The 17,468-nt window shown below is 38.8% G+C and overlaps 1 protein-coding gene across 1 annotated transcript in view; it reads right to left on the reverse strand.

Moving 5' to 3' along the window:
• Positions 1 to 17,468, reverse strand: part of LOC136750357 (lamin-B2-like) — a 62,874-nt gene that overhangs the window by 41,551 nt on the left and 3,855 nt on the right. Inside the window, exons 4-6 of the mRNA XM_066705374.1 lie at positions 14,956 to 15,103; positions 13,373 to 13,546; positions 5,168 to 5,261 (exon numbers count right to left, since the gene is read on the reverse strand). Of these exons, the coding sequence (XP_066561471.1) occupies positions 5,168 to 5,261; positions 13,373 to 13,546; positions 14,956 to 15,062 (375 nt within the window). The 5' untranslated portion in view covers positions 15,063 to 15,103. The remainder of the gene's footprint in view (positions 1 to 5,167; positions 5,262 to 13,372; positions 13,547 to 14,955; positions 15,104 to 17,468) is intronic.

Consider the following 17,468-nt stretch of genomic DNA (forward strand, 5'->3'; position numbering starts at 1 on the left):
CATACGCCGAATCCGTCCCTTCCTCACCGACTACTCGACTCAGATGCTCATCCAGTCACTGGTCCTCTCCCGCCTGGACTACTGCAACTCCCTCCTGGCCGGCCTGCCTGCAACTACTACCCGCCCACTCCAGCTCATCCAGAACTCTGCGGCTCATCTGATATTCTTTCTGCCCCGATTCACACATGCTACTCCACTGCTCCACTCCCTCCACTGGCTCCCGATACCGGCACACATTCAGTTCAAGACATTGACCCTCACCTACCACTGTCTCAACCACACTGCACCATGTTCTGGCAATGGTAACATTGATAATAAAAACGTCCTAAACAGTTGGTTTCCAGTTGTTCATTACAACATAACCAGGGTGCTCTGGATCTATGTGTAAAACAGTGTGTTCCAGTTCCCATCAATGTCCAGCAACTTTGCACAGCCATTGAAGAGGAATGGGACAACCTTCTATAGGCCACAATCAGCAGCATGATCAACTCCAAGAGTACTTTATAGTATATTCCATAAAATATTAGGCATATAAGTTTTGTAAGTCACCCTGGACAAGGGCGTCTGCTAATAAATAAATAAATAAATAAATAAATAAATAAATAAATAAATAAATAAACAAAATACAATGACTACAGAAACTCTACACCCCCTTGAACTTTTTTTGTTGTGTCAGTGCCTGAGTTTCATGAATTTAAATTAGGATTTTTTCCACTTATCTACATAGTATAATCGACACTGCTGAGGGGAAAAATATTTTTATTGTGAAATATACACTACAGGTCAAAAGTTTTAGAACATGTCTCAATGTAATCTGAAATTAAAGCATACAATAAATAAACAATTGGAGATAAAAAAAAATCATGGAATCATTTTGTTTAACAAAATGTAATCTAAATGTTTTACTCATCAAAGTAGCCACCTTTTGCAGATATTACAGTCGAACACACTTGTGGCATTCTTTCTACAACGGAAATCAAATATTGTTTGAAAAGTTCTTTCCAACACTGTTGCAGATATTTCCACAAATGTGAAATGCTTTGCTTTCACCCTTCTGTCCAGTTCATCCCAAACCAGCTCGATGGGGTTTAAGTCTGCAGACTGTGCTGGTCATTCAATGATTTGAAGCCTACTGTCTTGTTCTTTTCTTCTAAGGTAGTTTTGACATAGCCTGGAGGTATGTTTTAGGTCATTATCTTGCTGTAGGATGAACCTCTGACCAACTAGGCATAAACCAGAGGGTATTGCATGGCGCTGCAAAATCCTGTGCCAGCTGTTTTGGTTCAGGGTGCCATTCACTCTGTGCAAGTTGTCGACTCTGGATCCAGCAAAAGAGTCCCAGACCATCACGCTTCTTCCTCCATGTTTGACAGTTGGTGTTCACCTACTCGACGGCATATAAAAACGATGCCTGATGATTTTAAATTTTGATTAATTGGTCCATAAGACCTTCTTCCAGTTCAGTAGTCCACTGGTGGTGCTTCATGACCCAGGCAAGCCTCTTTTTCTTATTTTGCCATCTTAGCAATGGCTTTCTTACTGCCACTCGACCTGTCAAACCTCAAAGTCTTCTCTTCACAGTTGAAACTGAGACTCACTTACTTTGACCAGTGTTAAGCTGTGCTTGAAGCTGTTGTCCTGTGACCCACCTATCACGCAAGTTGTTGACTCTCAGAAATGTGTCTTCTGATGCTCTTGTGGCTTTTGGTCTGCTAGACCTCATCCTGTCAGAGTTTCCACCAGTTTACAAATGCCTTTTGATAGTGTAGGAAACTGTACTCAGCTTTCTTGTGGGGCAGCAGGTTTTCTTCTATTCTTTGCTCCATTCATTTTCCCATCTATCCTGATGAGTCCCTGCCAATGAGAAATAGCCCCATGATGATGCTGCCACCTTATGCTCCTTATTTATCATGATCTCTCTTAGGGTTTGACTGGACTGATTGTTAAACTGTGACATGTTATCTGTTTTTTCTTTTGTAAAACCCTCTGTGAAATACTCATTTAGAACATTTGCCAAATCTTGTTCGTTTCCAAGATATTTCAATTTTTGTCCTTTACCTGTTTCACTTCCTTCTTTATTGACCTCTTGCTGTTGTGGTTTTGAAAATAACTTTTTGCATTAGTTTTAGCTCCAAGAGCTATGTTTCTTTTTATGTCCTTCTTTGCTTTCCTGATCCCTTTCTTAAGATCTCTTTGCAGTTCAACATATTCTTTGTATTTTGTTTAATCTCTATCCCTTTTGTATGCGCTATACAACATTTTCTTTCTTTTGATATTTTTTTGCATACTTCTATTAAACCATTTTGGACAATGTTTTTTGGTCCTCAATTTGCTAATTTTGGTACAAATTTCTCCTGAGCCTCAAGTAGTATATTCTTAAAGTATACCCATCCATTTTCAACTGAATCTGTAACCAGCGTGCCCCACTCTTCTAAGTGTTGCCTCATACTTTCAAGGTTTGCTTTTCTAAAATTGTAGATCATTGTTTTAGACTTGGTCCTTGTTTTTTGAAAGTATGCCTCAAAGCTAACCATATTGTGATTACAGTTTGCCATTGGTTCTCTAACTAGTGTCCCTCTGACTCAGTCTTCGTCATTTGAAAAGATCAGATCAATGAATGCACACTCTCTGGTTGGTTCCCTCACCAATTGAGTTAGAAAGCAGTCATTTACCATCTCAACCATTTCTATTTCTGCTTCTGTAGTCCCAACTGGGCTTTCCCAGTCTATGTTTGGGAAATTGAAATCCCCCATGATAACACCCACATCCTTGCTACATGCAGTCCTGATTACATTGTACAATGCAACATCTTTCTGAATATCTGAATTGGGTGGTCTGTAATACACTCCTACCACTAATCCTCGTTACTAGGATTTAATTTGAGTTCTTCTGCCTCAGTGTCTTTTCTGACATATAATGCTACCCACCACCTCTTCGATTTTGCCTGTCTCTCCTAAACTGTGTGTATCCTTTCAACTTGTATTCATCCCCCATCTATACTTCAAATGGGATTCAAGATTAACTTTCTTGAGTACCATACAGGCCAGACTTGTCGAGTTCATGGGATATTGTTGTCACATGCACACTTTGACCAGTCTTGGTCATAAAACCTCTTGCAAAATGGTAGCCTCTCTGGTCAGTCTCCTTATTGATCAGTCATCCAGTTTGGAGGCACAGCTACTGTGTATGTGACCAGTGATAGTTTGCATTCATCAAATACTTTTCTCTGCAGGCCAATTAGTAGATTTCCTTTTAATAGCTATAAATATCTTGATTTCAAACATGCTCCAAAGTAATCTTTACCAGATAAGCATGGATTATAGACTTTTAGAAATATCCAGTCAGCTAAATGTTTAAATTAGAATAGAAATATAGTCAAAGGAGACTAGAATACCCCACATGTAATTGTTGTAATTATCCCCAAATACTGATAGGAAGAAATCGTATCTTTGGTTAACTGCTGTCTGTAATCAAGGCCTTTAGCCACATGGAGTGAGCCATTCTGACCCTGTGAAGACCAGTTTGATTTTGCGACAGTGTGGGATATGTTTCTGAACTCTGGAAAGTATGACATTACAGCTAAATGTCCGCAGTCACTCGAATTTTCCTAAAGCTGTAATACAGCTGTGTAATTGGTGAGGTTACAGAAATACAGTAGCAGTAGAACAAACAATAAGAAACTGGCAGCTTAACCACTCATTTTCAGACTGAAGATATCATTAAAGAAGGTATCCTTTTTACCGAATGTCTGCATGGTTTTAAAGTGATCTAAAAATTGATTTTTAAAGGTATCTATCTTCATGGTCCCAGGTCAGGAGTGCCTGTATTAACCTGTGCTGTAGGTTTATGTTCAAAACACTGGGCAAGTAATGATTAAGACACCGAATCTTTGTAAAATAAACAGTAGTATGATTTGATCCAATAATGAAAAAAGAGACATCCTTTTTTAATTTTACTCTTACAAAAACTAACTTAATTCAACCACCTATAAACTCCAGATTGCATTTATTATATACTTTGGCTTTTTTTTTTTTGTGGGGGTGGCTCATTTAAAACCACAGTAATTGGTGGAATTCCACAACTGGAACTAACATTGCATTGGTTTCAAACAGTGAGCAATTTATTTCAGTACTTTAGGCTTAATTAGGGCTACAGTGTTTTAAACAGTCCACTAGGTAGTCTAATTAAAATCATATGTTTAATGGAACTAAAATGATAAAACCATTGTAAATAGTTTAGGCGGGCATCTGGTGGCCAGAAGGTTGGTGGAAGAATGCATAGTCAATTTCAAATATATCACAGTACTTTGGAAAAAAACTTTCTGATATTATATTTAAACACATCAATGAATGCCTAATTTTGGTCTTTCATCAATAGCTCTACTATCATATGATATGCTGCAAGGCACGTTTTATGGCTTGAAAGTTTGGCAGTGGAAACTTGCAGAATTAAATCATAGAGCTCGGCTTCCGTCTTACAAGTGATCTTGCTGTTCTGATTTGTGCAAAGCGAGTGATGTGTCCCTGCCCAGGGGCTGAACCAGCAGACGTCTAATCTTTCCTGTTTAGAGCCTCCAGGCAGGTTGGCAGCAGGCATCCAAACCTGCTATGCCAAAAGCCTGGCCCCTGGCTCTTTCTGAACAGTGCATATTAATTTGCACTGCTTAAAACTACAGTACATACAGTAAATATAGTCCCTCTTTAAAGACAGAGAATAGCTGGTTTATCAAATAGATCAAAACTTTTATAAAGAAATGTCTTCCAACCAGATAATATTTTACTCTTAAAAGTACTATGGAGAAGGATACATTGAGGAAATACTCTGATTAATTGAAAGCTTACTGTCATTTTTCTTTGAATGGTAATGGAAATATATACTTTATAGTTTTGTATATATATTACAACACCTTTTCAGTGTCTTCAGTGGCACACTGTGGAAAACCACAGACATGCCAACCTGAACTGTAACACACACTGGCAGCATGCTTTGAGGACAACAGAATTAGAAGCTGACAGTTAGAAGAACACAAATCTTATAAATGGATGGCTTGATCAATAGAATATTCCAATTACCCTTTGCATTAGTGGCACATCTGAGAAATTGCACCCTCAAGGCTATGGTAGTGTGAGATGCACAATGAAATTACAAGCTTGGGAACAGTGCTGACCTGTGACAGGCTCGTCTCCTGCACCTCGAGTCTGTGCTTCAGGACCTGTACCTCCTCTTCCAACTGGAGTCGCAGGTAGTGCTCCTCCTCACACCTGCAGAAGACAATACCAGAACAGAGAGGAGGTGTTGAGGGGAAAAGTCACCATTTGTATATAAAAGATAGACCATTTTTCCTTGCACATTGTTATGTCTGCTGTGCTATGCCTCTAGAGAATAAATAATAATGTGTCTACTAAAGTTACACACACACAACTTAAACAGCTACGAAATTATTTCGCTTTGCTGCAGGAATGTTCAAAAGGAAAATACACAACAAAACAATGGACAATTCAATTGATGTGTGTGAAAGTGAAGATTAGGTTCTAGAAAGAAGATTTTCTTATTCATGCTTAAGGGGGTTCTTAAAATGAAACAAACTCTTAATTATACGTTAGACAACTTGCCATTGTCTAATCTAACAACCATTTATTACTGAGACACACTCTTACATGTCCACAATTGTCTCACACTTTCTGCATTTATTGCAGTTCTGATAAACATCACAGTGCTACTCCCACAAGATTACAGCAGGCTTTCTAAAGAGAGCATTAATAGAAGATAATTTCACCTTGGGTGCTTTAACTTTCTAGTCTGAAAACTGCTTTCAATTTCAATGCAGCGTTTGGAGTGGGTGCAGTAACTGACTAACAGCTGTGTGTCTACCCTGCCTTTCTCACAAACAGAATACAATTTATCAGTAAATCAGCAAATGCTAATGCAGTTTAAATATCAAAATCTCTTACAGATTTTCAAATAAAACAAAACAAAAAGTCCCATTAAAAAAATAAACACAAAGATGTTTGTCATCCCCGTGACCCTCACCAGAATAAGCGGTTTTGAAAATGGATGGATGGATGGATGGATGTTTGTCATACATATCCCAGATATCTTATTTTTAATTTGCAACCCCCTTTTGTCTTTTTGTTTGCCCATGACCCTGCAGAACACAGGTGATTGACTGATAAAAACAAAGTGAGGCGGTATACATTTTTGCATCTAACCACCAATCCAGCCCCATTCACATCAGAAAGAAAACATTTTAATTTGAACGAGCAAAACTGTGTATTGGCAATTAATGAAGCAGATCCTGCATGAGAAATGATCTGGCATTGCCAATGAGGTAATCTGAAATTTCCAAATGGTTGCTTGTCAAGCGTGATTATAACTGTTCCACAGCAAACACTGCCCAAATAGGAGCACTTTCATTATGCACACTTGAGTACCCTAATTCAACAGTTGTTGATTCTTGTGGTTTGGCATGAAACTCATTAGATAGGCCATTAGACAGAATCAACATATTGTGATGTCACCGGATTGTCACTAGGAACTGAGAAGTATGCAAAAAATGCCAATCTGATCACTGAGAGCCATTCCAGTTCTTGATATTAATTTTAACTATAGAAATTTGGAAGGCAAGATATGTACAATCTTTGTTATGAGTGTCATATATATATTTGTTTGTGTGTTTGTGTGCAGTCTCACATTATTTATATTTTAGTAAAAGATAATATCTATTTGTTTATTTTTATTGTATTATATTTGTTCATCTTATTAAAGCCTACAGTGTGTCAGATACAGTGCTGTTTTAATACTTGGTTTTGGAAGTCCTCCGTGGTACAATAAACGCTTGGAAAGGTTTTATTTAAAAAAGGTGTTTGGAAAGTTTTATAATCATGTGGAGAAAATATATATCACATTGCCCATTAATTTTGACAGGAGGTAGTGTTCAATTTGTGTTTATATGTACACACTCTGTAAATACAGTACCAGGCATGGTTAAATCCTCTGACCCTGTGAAAATGAAACTTAATATTTAATTGACAGAAATAAACACTTTATTGCTCTCTGGTGCATTGTTAATGAAATCAGCAGCCGATCTGCTCTGTGTCTATAATGTGCAATCATCACATTTTCAAAACGCCATTGTGAATGGAGTGAATAGCAAAAGAAAGGTCTCAGTACACATTGTTGAGGTGGTTTGTATAGACTGTTCTAGATACAAGTATCTTGTTTGTGCAGTGGAATTGCATTGCCCGTGCAAACAACAACTTCTCTGTGTGTGCTAATGGGTTAAAGGGGGCTGAATTCAAATCTGAATTGGGAGAGAAAAGCAGCATTATATTGACCTCCCCCCCTCAAAACAAAATATATATTAAATGGATAATTTATAAAGTTATTTTGTAATTAAGTAACTATATAGTCATAGACTGAAATTTGCAGACCCCTTTGAACAAAAACTATGTTTTTAAAACCATAATCATAATTTTTTTTAGTGGGATTTGCAGAAGTAGTTGCTGTTTATGATTTTGTTTAGATTAATACAAAGTCATACTGTTAAATTGGATTATTGTTTTTCAGTCATCATTCTTCTTATTATTAGCAAAGGTGGTGTGCCAATTTTCATCCACTGCTGTGTAAATGTGAGCGCAGTGTGTGGTATTGTGGTGTGGTATTTCAATAATGCAATTCACCTTTTTGGCAAACTGTGGCTTTACTTTTTAAATATTTATGAAAGCTTAGGAGATTCAAATGGTTAACATGGGCTCCAAAAACTTAATTTGTGTGTTTAATTGCGTTTGCTACTTTTTGTTTTTCAGCAGGAAGGTTGCCAGAGTGGACTGACTTAAAAAGGAGAATTGTGCTGGACACGGATGGAAATGGTAGATGATAAAAATATATATTAGGTTCTCGGCCTGAAAATATTCCAAACCGGGTCTGTAAAAATAATTATGTATTCTAAATCAGCATGCGTTTGTGTTACCGGAGTTTGCAGCTTTTAATTGTAAAAAGCTATTTGAAGAGTGAAAAGCAAGTGCAAGATATAGATGATAAATGACACTTGTTATAATGTTGCACTGTAATGAATTGCTGTTGGGCTAGATGGTGGCAACTTACTACTTTTAATTAAAGTTCTCTCTGCTGTTGGATCTTTAATACATCGCTGCATTGTTGCACATAAATCAAAACAGATCATGCACATAAATGGCTAGCAAAGCACTATCTCTCTGTGGTGGGCAAGCTATACCAGGAAAATATTCCCTAGAGGCTGCTTGTCAAATGTACACTGCCCAAAAAAAGGGAACACTTAAATCACACATCAGATCTCAATGAAGGAAATATATTAAAGATCAAAATCTTTACTGTACATTGTGTAATTCATTGAGAACAAAATGACATAACAACGGTCAATGGAAACAAAAAAACACCAACCTATTGAGGGCTGGATTCAAACTCACATCGAAAATCAAAGTAAACAATTGAAATCACAGGCTGTTCCAACTTGCGTGAATTTCATCACAATAACACATAATGTGACTCAGTAGTGTGTATGGCCCCCATGTGCCTGTATGCACTCCTGACAATATCTGGGCATGCTCCTGATGAGACGGCGGATGGTGTCCTGGGGGATCTCCTCCCAGACCTGGATCAGGTCATCAGTGAGCTCCTGGACAGTCTGTGGCGCTACTTGGCAGCGTCGGATGCACCGATGCATAACGTCCCAAAGGTTCTCAATTGGATTCAGGTCTGGGGAACATGAGGGCCAGTCAATGGCAATGCCTTCATCATCCAGGAACTGCCTACACACTCTGGCATTGTCCAGCACCAAGGAGGAACCCAGGGCCCACCGCACCAGCGTAAGGTCTGTCGATGGGTCTGAGGATTTCATCCCGGTACCTAACAGCAGTCAGGGTACCGTTGGCTAGCACGTGGAAGTCTGTGCGACCCTCCAAGGATATGCCTCCCCAGATCATCACTGACCCATCACCAAACCGGTCATGCTGGATGATGTTGCAGGCAGCATAACGTTCACCATGGCATCTCCAGACTCTTTCACGTATGTCACATGTGTTTAGTGTGAACCTGCTCTCATCTGTGAAGAGAACGGGGCACCAATGGAGAACCTGCCAATTCTGGTGTTCCCTGGTGAATGCCAATCGAGCTGCACAGTGCTGAGCTGTGAGCACAGGTCCCACTAGAGGATGTCGGGCCCTCATGCCACCCTCAAGGAGTGTTTCTGACATTTTGGTGAGAAACATGCACACTAGTAGCCCGCTGGAGGTAATTTTGTAGGGCTCTGGCAGTGCTCCTCCTGTTCCTCCTCACACAAAGGAGCAGATACCAATCCTGCTGCTGGGTTGATGCCCTTCTACGGCCCTGTCCAGCTCTCCTCATGTAACAGCCCGTCTCTTGGTGTCCCCTCCATGCTCTTGAGACTGTACTGGGAGACACAGCAAACCTTCTTGCGACGGCATGTATGGATGTGCCATCCTGCAGGAGCTGGACTACCTGTGCAACCTGAATGGGCTGCAGGTACCCCCTCATGCTACCAGTAGTGACAAGGACACTAGCAAAACGCAAAACTAGAGAAGAATCAGTCAGGAAGGATAAAGAGAGGGCAATTGTCTGTGGCCACCACCTGCAAAACCATTCCCTTTTTGGGGGATTTGTCTTGCTTTTGCCTCTCCTGTTGTCACTTTCATTTGCACCAAAACAGGTGACATTGATTCACAATCGCTTAGACTTCCTAACTGGACAGATTGATATCCCTGAAGTTTAATTGACTTGGTGTTATACTGTGATAATTACATGTTCCCTTAATTGTTTTGAGCAGTGTATTTATCAATGATTGTCATACCTGGTGAGTCATTTATAAAATAGTAATTTCACATACACACTACTTATGCCCACAGATCTTGTGATTATTTTTATAACTAAGTAATACATTTTAATTTATTCCCCTATGAAAGACTATATTCATACATATCTATACATACATACGGGTGACAAATTAAAGGAAAAACCAACATAAAGTGTCTCAGTAAGGTGTTTGCCACCACAAGCCACCAGAACAGCTTCAATGCTCTTGGCACAGATTCTACGAGTCTCTGGACTCTACTGGAGAGATGGAACACCATTCTTCCAAAAGATATTCCCTCATTTGGTGTTTTGATGATGGTGGTGGAGAGTGCTGTCTAACACGTCGGTCCAAAATCTCCCATAGGTGTTCAATTGGGTTGAGATCTGGTGACTGCGAAAGCCATAGCATATGATTCACATCATTTTCACACTCCATTCAGTGACCCCTCGTGCCCTGTGGATGGGGGCATTGCCATCCTGGAAGAGACCACTCCCATCAGGATAGAAATGTTTCACCATAGGTGAAAGGTGATCACTCAGCATAACTTTGTAATGATCTGCAGTGACCCTTCCCTCTAAAGGGACAAGTGGACCCAAACCATGCCAGGAAAATGCCCCCCACAGCATAACAGAGCCTCCAGATCCCCTCACTGTGGGGGTCAAGCAGTCAGGCCTGTACCGTTCTCTTGGTGTCCCACACATGCACTCGCCCACTTGTCGAGCATATGGTGAAGGATGATCTGAGCATATCACTTTTGTCCAGTGTAGACCATCTCTGTAGACCAGTGCCTATGGTTTTTGCACCACTGAACTCTCAAATGTGCGTTTGTCTTTGTAATGAGGGTTTTATGCACTGCAACCCTACTATAATATCCCTCTGTTCTTGCTGACACAGTCTGATCACGTCCTGCATTGACATCCTCAGTCACCTGGGAAACAGTTGCTCTTCTGTTTTTCCTTACATATCGCAGTCATGCACGAGTATCACGGTCATCGAATGTTTGCTTTCAATCACAATTTCCAACCATATTTACTGATGTCTTTCCCATAGATCTAAATGCAGATTTAACTTTAGTCACTGATCCTATTGAAACACTAGCCAGTTGAGCAGTCTTTTGTTTTCCAGAGCTGTATAAACATATTAGAACTATTCAAGTATTTCACATGGGCAATAATATATTATATATAGAATATATAACAATATTTTAATGTATCTTTATCTTTAATGTAAAATTACACTACTTTAAATATATACAGTACTGTGCAAAAGTTTTAGGCAGGTGTGAAATAAATGCTGTAAAGTTAGAATGCTTTCAAAAATAGACATGTTAATAGATTATATTTATCAATTAACTAAATGCAAAGTGAGTGAACAGAAGAAAAATCTAAATCAAATCCATATTTGGTGTGACCACCCTTTGCCTTCAAAACAGCATCAATTCTTCTAGGTACACTTGCACAAAGTCAGGGATTTTGTAGGCATATAGTCAGGTGCATGATTAAACAATTATACCAAACAGGTGCTAATGATCATCAGTTCAATATGTAGGTTGAAACACAATCATTAAATGAAACAGAAACAGCTGTGTAGGAGGAATAAAACTGGGTGAGGAACAGTCAAACTCAGCTAACAAGGTGAGGTTGCTGAAGACAGTTTACTGTCAAAAGTCATACACCATGGCAAGACTGAGCACAGCAACAAGACACAAGGTAGTTATACTGCATCAGCAAGGTCTCTCCCAGGCAGAAATTTCAAGGCAGACAGGGGTTTCCAGATGTGCTGACCAAGCTCTTTTGAAGAAGCACAAAGAAACGGGCAACGTTGAGGACCGAAGACACAGTGGTCGGCCAAGGAAACTTACTGCAGCAGATGAAAGACGCATCATGCTTACTTCCCTTCGCAATCGGAAGATGTCCAGCAGTGCCATCAGCTCAGATTTGGCAGAAAACAGTGGGACCCTGGTACACCCATCTACTTTCCGGAGAAGTCTGGTCAGAAGTGGCCTCCAAGGAAGACTTGTGGCCAAAAAGCTATACCTCCGACGTGGCAACAAGTCCAAGCAACTCAACTATGCAAGAAAACAGAGGAACTGGGGTGCAGAAAAATGGCAGCAGGTGCTCTGGACTGAGTCAAAATTTGAAATATTTGGCTGTAGCAGAAGGTAGTTTGTTTGTCAAAGGGCTGGAGAGCGGTATACAAATTAAGCATGGTGGAGATTCCTTGCAAGTTTGGGGCTGCATTTCTGCAAATGGAGTTGGGGATTTGGTCAGAATTAATGGTCTCCTCAATGCTCCGAAGTACAGGCAGATACTAGATCCATCATGCAATACCATCAGGGAGGCATGTGATTGGCCCCAAACTTATTCTGCAGCATGACATTGACACCAAACATACAGCGACAGTCATTAAGAACTATCTTCAGTGTAAAGAAGAACAAGGAGTCCTGGAGGTGATGGTATGGCCCCCACAGAGCCCTGATCTCAACATCATCGAGTCTGTCTGGGATTACATGAAGAGAAAGAAGCAACTGAGGCTGCCTAAATCCACAGAAGAACTGTGGTTAGTTCTCCAAGATGTTTGGGCCAACCTACCTGCTGAGTAGGTTCACAAACTGTGTGCAAGTGTACCTAGAAGAACTGATGCTGTTTTGAAGGCAAAGGGTGGTCACACCAAATATGGATTTGATGGAGATTTTTCTTCTGTTCACTCACTTTGCATTTTGTTAATTGATAAATATAATCTATTAACATGTCTATTTTTAAAAGCATTCTTACTTTACAGCATTTTTTCACACCTGCCTCAAACTTTTGCACAGTACTGTATATATTTAATACTGTACATAAATCTATAAATGGTTTAGTCTTTGTGTGTATGCCATTCAGATCACCACCTATCTAATAATTGCATCCTACAGTATAATAGCTTTTGAACTGGAGGAATGTGATTCTTTGCATTACTGAACAGATCTGCTGTGATGCAGTATTGTGACAAATAAATAAATTACATCAATCTAATGACCAGTCATATTCCAGATGTGAGATTTGGAAATTCATCAGTTTCTCCTTGAGTGCTTTTAAAACAAAATGTCATCTTGTTGAGGTCATCACTTTGAGCTCTTTCTCTCTCTCCATCTCTGACTTCTTGGTTTAAACTTTCTGAGGAAGATGACACTTTAAAACACAAAATGAGTTTGCTGAAGGAAAGGGTAGCTAATATTGATTAATCTATGAATCACCCAACCTGTCTTCTCACCATCCAAGTTAATGTGCCACAGAAATGCTGTTTTACACCACAGTCCTCTAACCCTTGGCTACAAAAGCACAAATATTGAATTTTACACCGATTTTCATTTATTAAAATGATCAAACATTGTTTTTTTTTAAAGCACTGCAGTATTGCAGATGGCCAGATACAAAATGCAAAGGATTATATTAAGACATCAAAGATAATTGAGCTGAGAAACCCAGTGCCTCCCAGCTTGACAAGGTTGTTAAAACTGGTGTGCTCCATGTAATTGCACCTTACCTGTTCTGGGTCTCCTGGAGGAATGCAAGAAGTTCATTCTTGTCTACCTCTGACCTTGACAGGAGTGACAGGGCAGCCCTTGTCTCCATCTCCTGGTCTTTCTGGGCCAGAAGAAGGCGTAAGTTCCTCACTTCTAATTCCTTATTAAAGAGGAAGCCGTTCAGCTCCTTGATTCTGTTGCAAAACAATGGTGAGAAAAAAAATGTAAGCGTGTGAGGATGAATATCTGAATATCCTAAGTCTAAGTGAAGATATTTGGTGCTGGGTGTTTTCTTATTGTCCATATCAGAACATTCCAATGGCCAAGACCTACTGATCTAGATTAGTTTGTTCTGTATGTATGTTTTTTCTTTTGCATAATAGACCATAATCAATGTGGGAATCTTAACACCTATCATTGTGCTGTCTACATGTTATGCATTGGAAAACAAAGACAGAACACATCTTGAGTTAAATATAAATAAATAAATTTATTTGGGTGTACCCACAAAAGCAACGTATACACAGGGAAGGAAAAGTTCTTGAATTCGGTGGCTGTTTGAGGATTGTCAGTGTGCACCATAAACAGCTGGAAAACTAGTGTCTGCTGCTTCCTTTCACTGTTTATAACATTCAAGACTTGGAGCTTTTCCAACCACTGCTGTATACAGTTGAGTGAGGTTTGCGCATTAGTCTTTGCATCTTAATTTCCGTTTGAAATTAATATGGAAAACAATTAGCAGGATGTCTTCAGTAAACACAGCATAATCAATTAAACAGATGCCAGGGGCTCCCCTGCAGATGGTCTCCTCACACTAATGACTTCTGCCTGCTCTCAATTTAACAGGGAGCAGCAGATAAGGGAGGCTCTGAGAAATGGCAATTGATTGAAGAAGAGTGCTTATTCACCTCTGACTGCTGGGTGTATTTTGTCTTTTCATTTTATTTTAAGCAGAGCTATTACTTTCTCTCACACTACAAAACACCTTTGTCGTCAATAAAGGTCTGTAGCCGAACACCCTGTAGTGAGAGGGGAGTGTTTAACAACCAAGCATTAAGCAGCCTTGCTTTTCCGAAACCTAGAGAGAATTATAAAGTGAATTCTACCTACCTCTTTGTCTTTTTACCTACTTACCTACATGCCTACCTACCTACCTATCTATTTATCTATCTATCTGTTTGTCTGTCTGTCTTTATGTTATCTGTCTCTACAAATATGATAAATAGGTATCGTCACCATCAGCCTATATTGATTCACTGTTGAAGGCCATCCCAAGACATTTCCACCTGTTACAGCTTTTCAATGTCCCACCTGCAACTTTTATTATTGTCATCTTCCCATCTTCTATGTAGCCTTCTAGGTCTTTTTTCATGTCTTAGGATGCATTCAATAGCTTCCTTTGTCCATCTTTGATCTCTTCTTCTTGCAATGTGTCCAGCTCATTGTCATTTTATCATTTTCACTCATTGACATTGCACATAAATTTTAAGATTTTTTTTTTCTTTTTTTGCTTCCTGAAGCAAATCATAAGTACAGCTAAATGTTACAAGGGTAAAAGGAGCTGGAGTGATTTTTAGTAAAGGTGAGTAATTGGCATCAGTACCTCTTCTGGCACTCAGTGGCCATTTCATTCCTCATCTCTTGTGTTTCACTTTCTTGACTACCCTCTTGTATTTGCCCATTGAGAGACTGGATCCCAGCAACATACATGTTTCAACTGTCAGGAATCTTCTCTTCGCTCTAGAACAAACCTAATTAAAATAATGAAAAAGAAAGATAAAAGAAAGTGTTTACTATTCTGTAATATACTCTATATACTGTACTACTATACTACTAGATATTTCTTAAACAACCAGAGGTAATAGGAACTATAATACATCTTAACAAATCCACCAATTAGTGCACCTTTCCCCTTGTGACACTTATGCTGTAACAGACTCAACTTGAGTCAACACCAGCATCTGAAGCTCCAAGGTACATATAATGTACATTATTTATCAGACACGCTTATCCAGGGCAACTTATATTTGTATCCATTTATACAGCCAGGCTTTTTACTGGAGCAATCTAAGTAAAGTACCTTGCTCAAGAGTACAACAGCACTGCCCCACCCAGAATATGAACCCACAACCTTCTAGTTACAAATCAAGAACCTTAACCTGAACCTGTGCTGCACAATTGAATTAACTTAGTACAAATGATGCCCTAATCTTAACAGAAACCAACATTTACTGGGAACTCTATGCCTACACCATGCTCGGACCACAATTACAGCCTTATTTAGTCACCTAACTTTATTTAAATGCAAAATGTTACATAATATAACTGTAATAATAATGTAAATGTAAGAATATCTCAATGAAACTATGAGGCTAGTCTAATTTCAGGAGTGCCATGGAATTTGGAAACACACAAGAAAAATAAATACATAAATAAATGATTAATTCCAACTAACTCTAAGTTTTGTTGTAATGGGTATAATGGGAACAAGGGGTTGGTTTTTGCCACACACAAGTATTACTTAAATAGGTGTGTCTTAGGCTTGAAAAGATGAGGAAACCCTACACTATTGTGTGATTGTGAAATTGATTAGCATTTGTTTTGTCAAGGTCAAAGTAACAAAATACCTACCCTTTTTCCGATACAACACATCAGAGCTTTAAATATCAATTGGTATAGTAATAATTACATTAATAGAACAATGACCCACAACAAATATTGTAGCAGTCTCGAACTATATGAGGGTTTCGGAAACATCAACGGCATCAAGCAGAAGGCCCGAGGGGCTAGTCCCAGCATGCCCCACGCCCTGTGTGCAGCGCCATTCCACCAACTACAATATCAATAGTTAATTATCCTTTTTATTCACCTTGCATATCTCATAAACTTTCTCATTTGGGCTAAAACTAGGAACAAATGTTATTCCGTATTCAGCTAGATTGATTCCTGCAATGTCAAACATCTATTCATGTAAATACCATAAGAATTAGCCCAGTTCATTTTTATTCATTTACTGAATTAATGGCCTTTTTATTTAATGAAAAGTATTGCATTTTAATCCATTTCAAGGTGAAAAGCTTGTTCCCATTCTTTTTTAATACACAAAATGTAATTATTCATGCACGGTATATGTCTTGAATGATAATCACCATGCTATTTGTTCTCTGAGTGATGTTCTTAATTTACTACTGCCGTGCTATAGCTGGAATATGTATTAACATATTGAGGAACAGAATATTAATGAAACAGAGTATTGAGAAATCACCATTCACGTTATTGGAAAATAGTTGTAAACAATAAACAAAGATCACATGAAAATTACTTTCACTGCCCTATACAATCAATATCATAATGATTTGAAATGTTGTAATTTCATCTTTCAGCAAATTTAGATTGATATCCATCGAAAAGATTAATAAAATGCACGGAAACACATCATTTTAAGAATTGACATCTTGTGACATAGAGACAGAGAGATTATTTTGAAATAATCTATAAAAGTCATCTGAATAACAGATGCCTGAGGAATGTCTGAAAGAGCTGATTTGTAGCGTGGAACGATGTATTAAAGTTGCCTAGGGAACCCAGACAAAGCGTTTGCAAAGTGAGACACCAGTTCTGTGGTCATTGTAAAATATGCAATCTTATTATGAAGTAACTGTCTCAGCCTTCTGGGTGTGTCAGAAGAGATCGAGTCCTTGTGAAGAGAAAACTATTTTGTCAGCCTCTGGAATAATAATGGATCAACACACAATTTGCATATTTTAGCAACACTTAACAAATGCAATTAAGAAAACTGAAACACAAATCCTGGGAGTGGTTAGTCCCATGCAATACTACTGCAATTGTACAGCACAGTAGTAGTAGCACAGCACAGCAACTCATGCCTGGAAATAGGTTTATTTAAATTAAGTATGGATTTTCATTCTACATACAGCCACTAAGGCTGTATATATTGAATGAAAATCCATACTTCTTTTCAAAAGTTAATCTTCTTAGTTTGGTTTAAGTATATACTTTAAGGGCTATTTTCACAGACCCTGACTAATACTAGTCCTGGACTACCCAATGATATTTGTAGGTAGGGTAATCCAGGACTAGTACTAATCATGGACT

Source organism: Amia ocellicauda, chromosome 5, assembly GCF_036373705.1.
Source record: "Amia ocellicauda isolate fAmiCal2 chromosome 5, fAmiCal2.hap1, whole genome shotgun sequence".
In the NCBI taxonomy this organism is placed as follows: domain Eukaryota; kingdom Metazoa; phylum Chordata; class Actinopteri; order Amiiformes; family Amiidae; genus Amia; species Amia ocellicauda.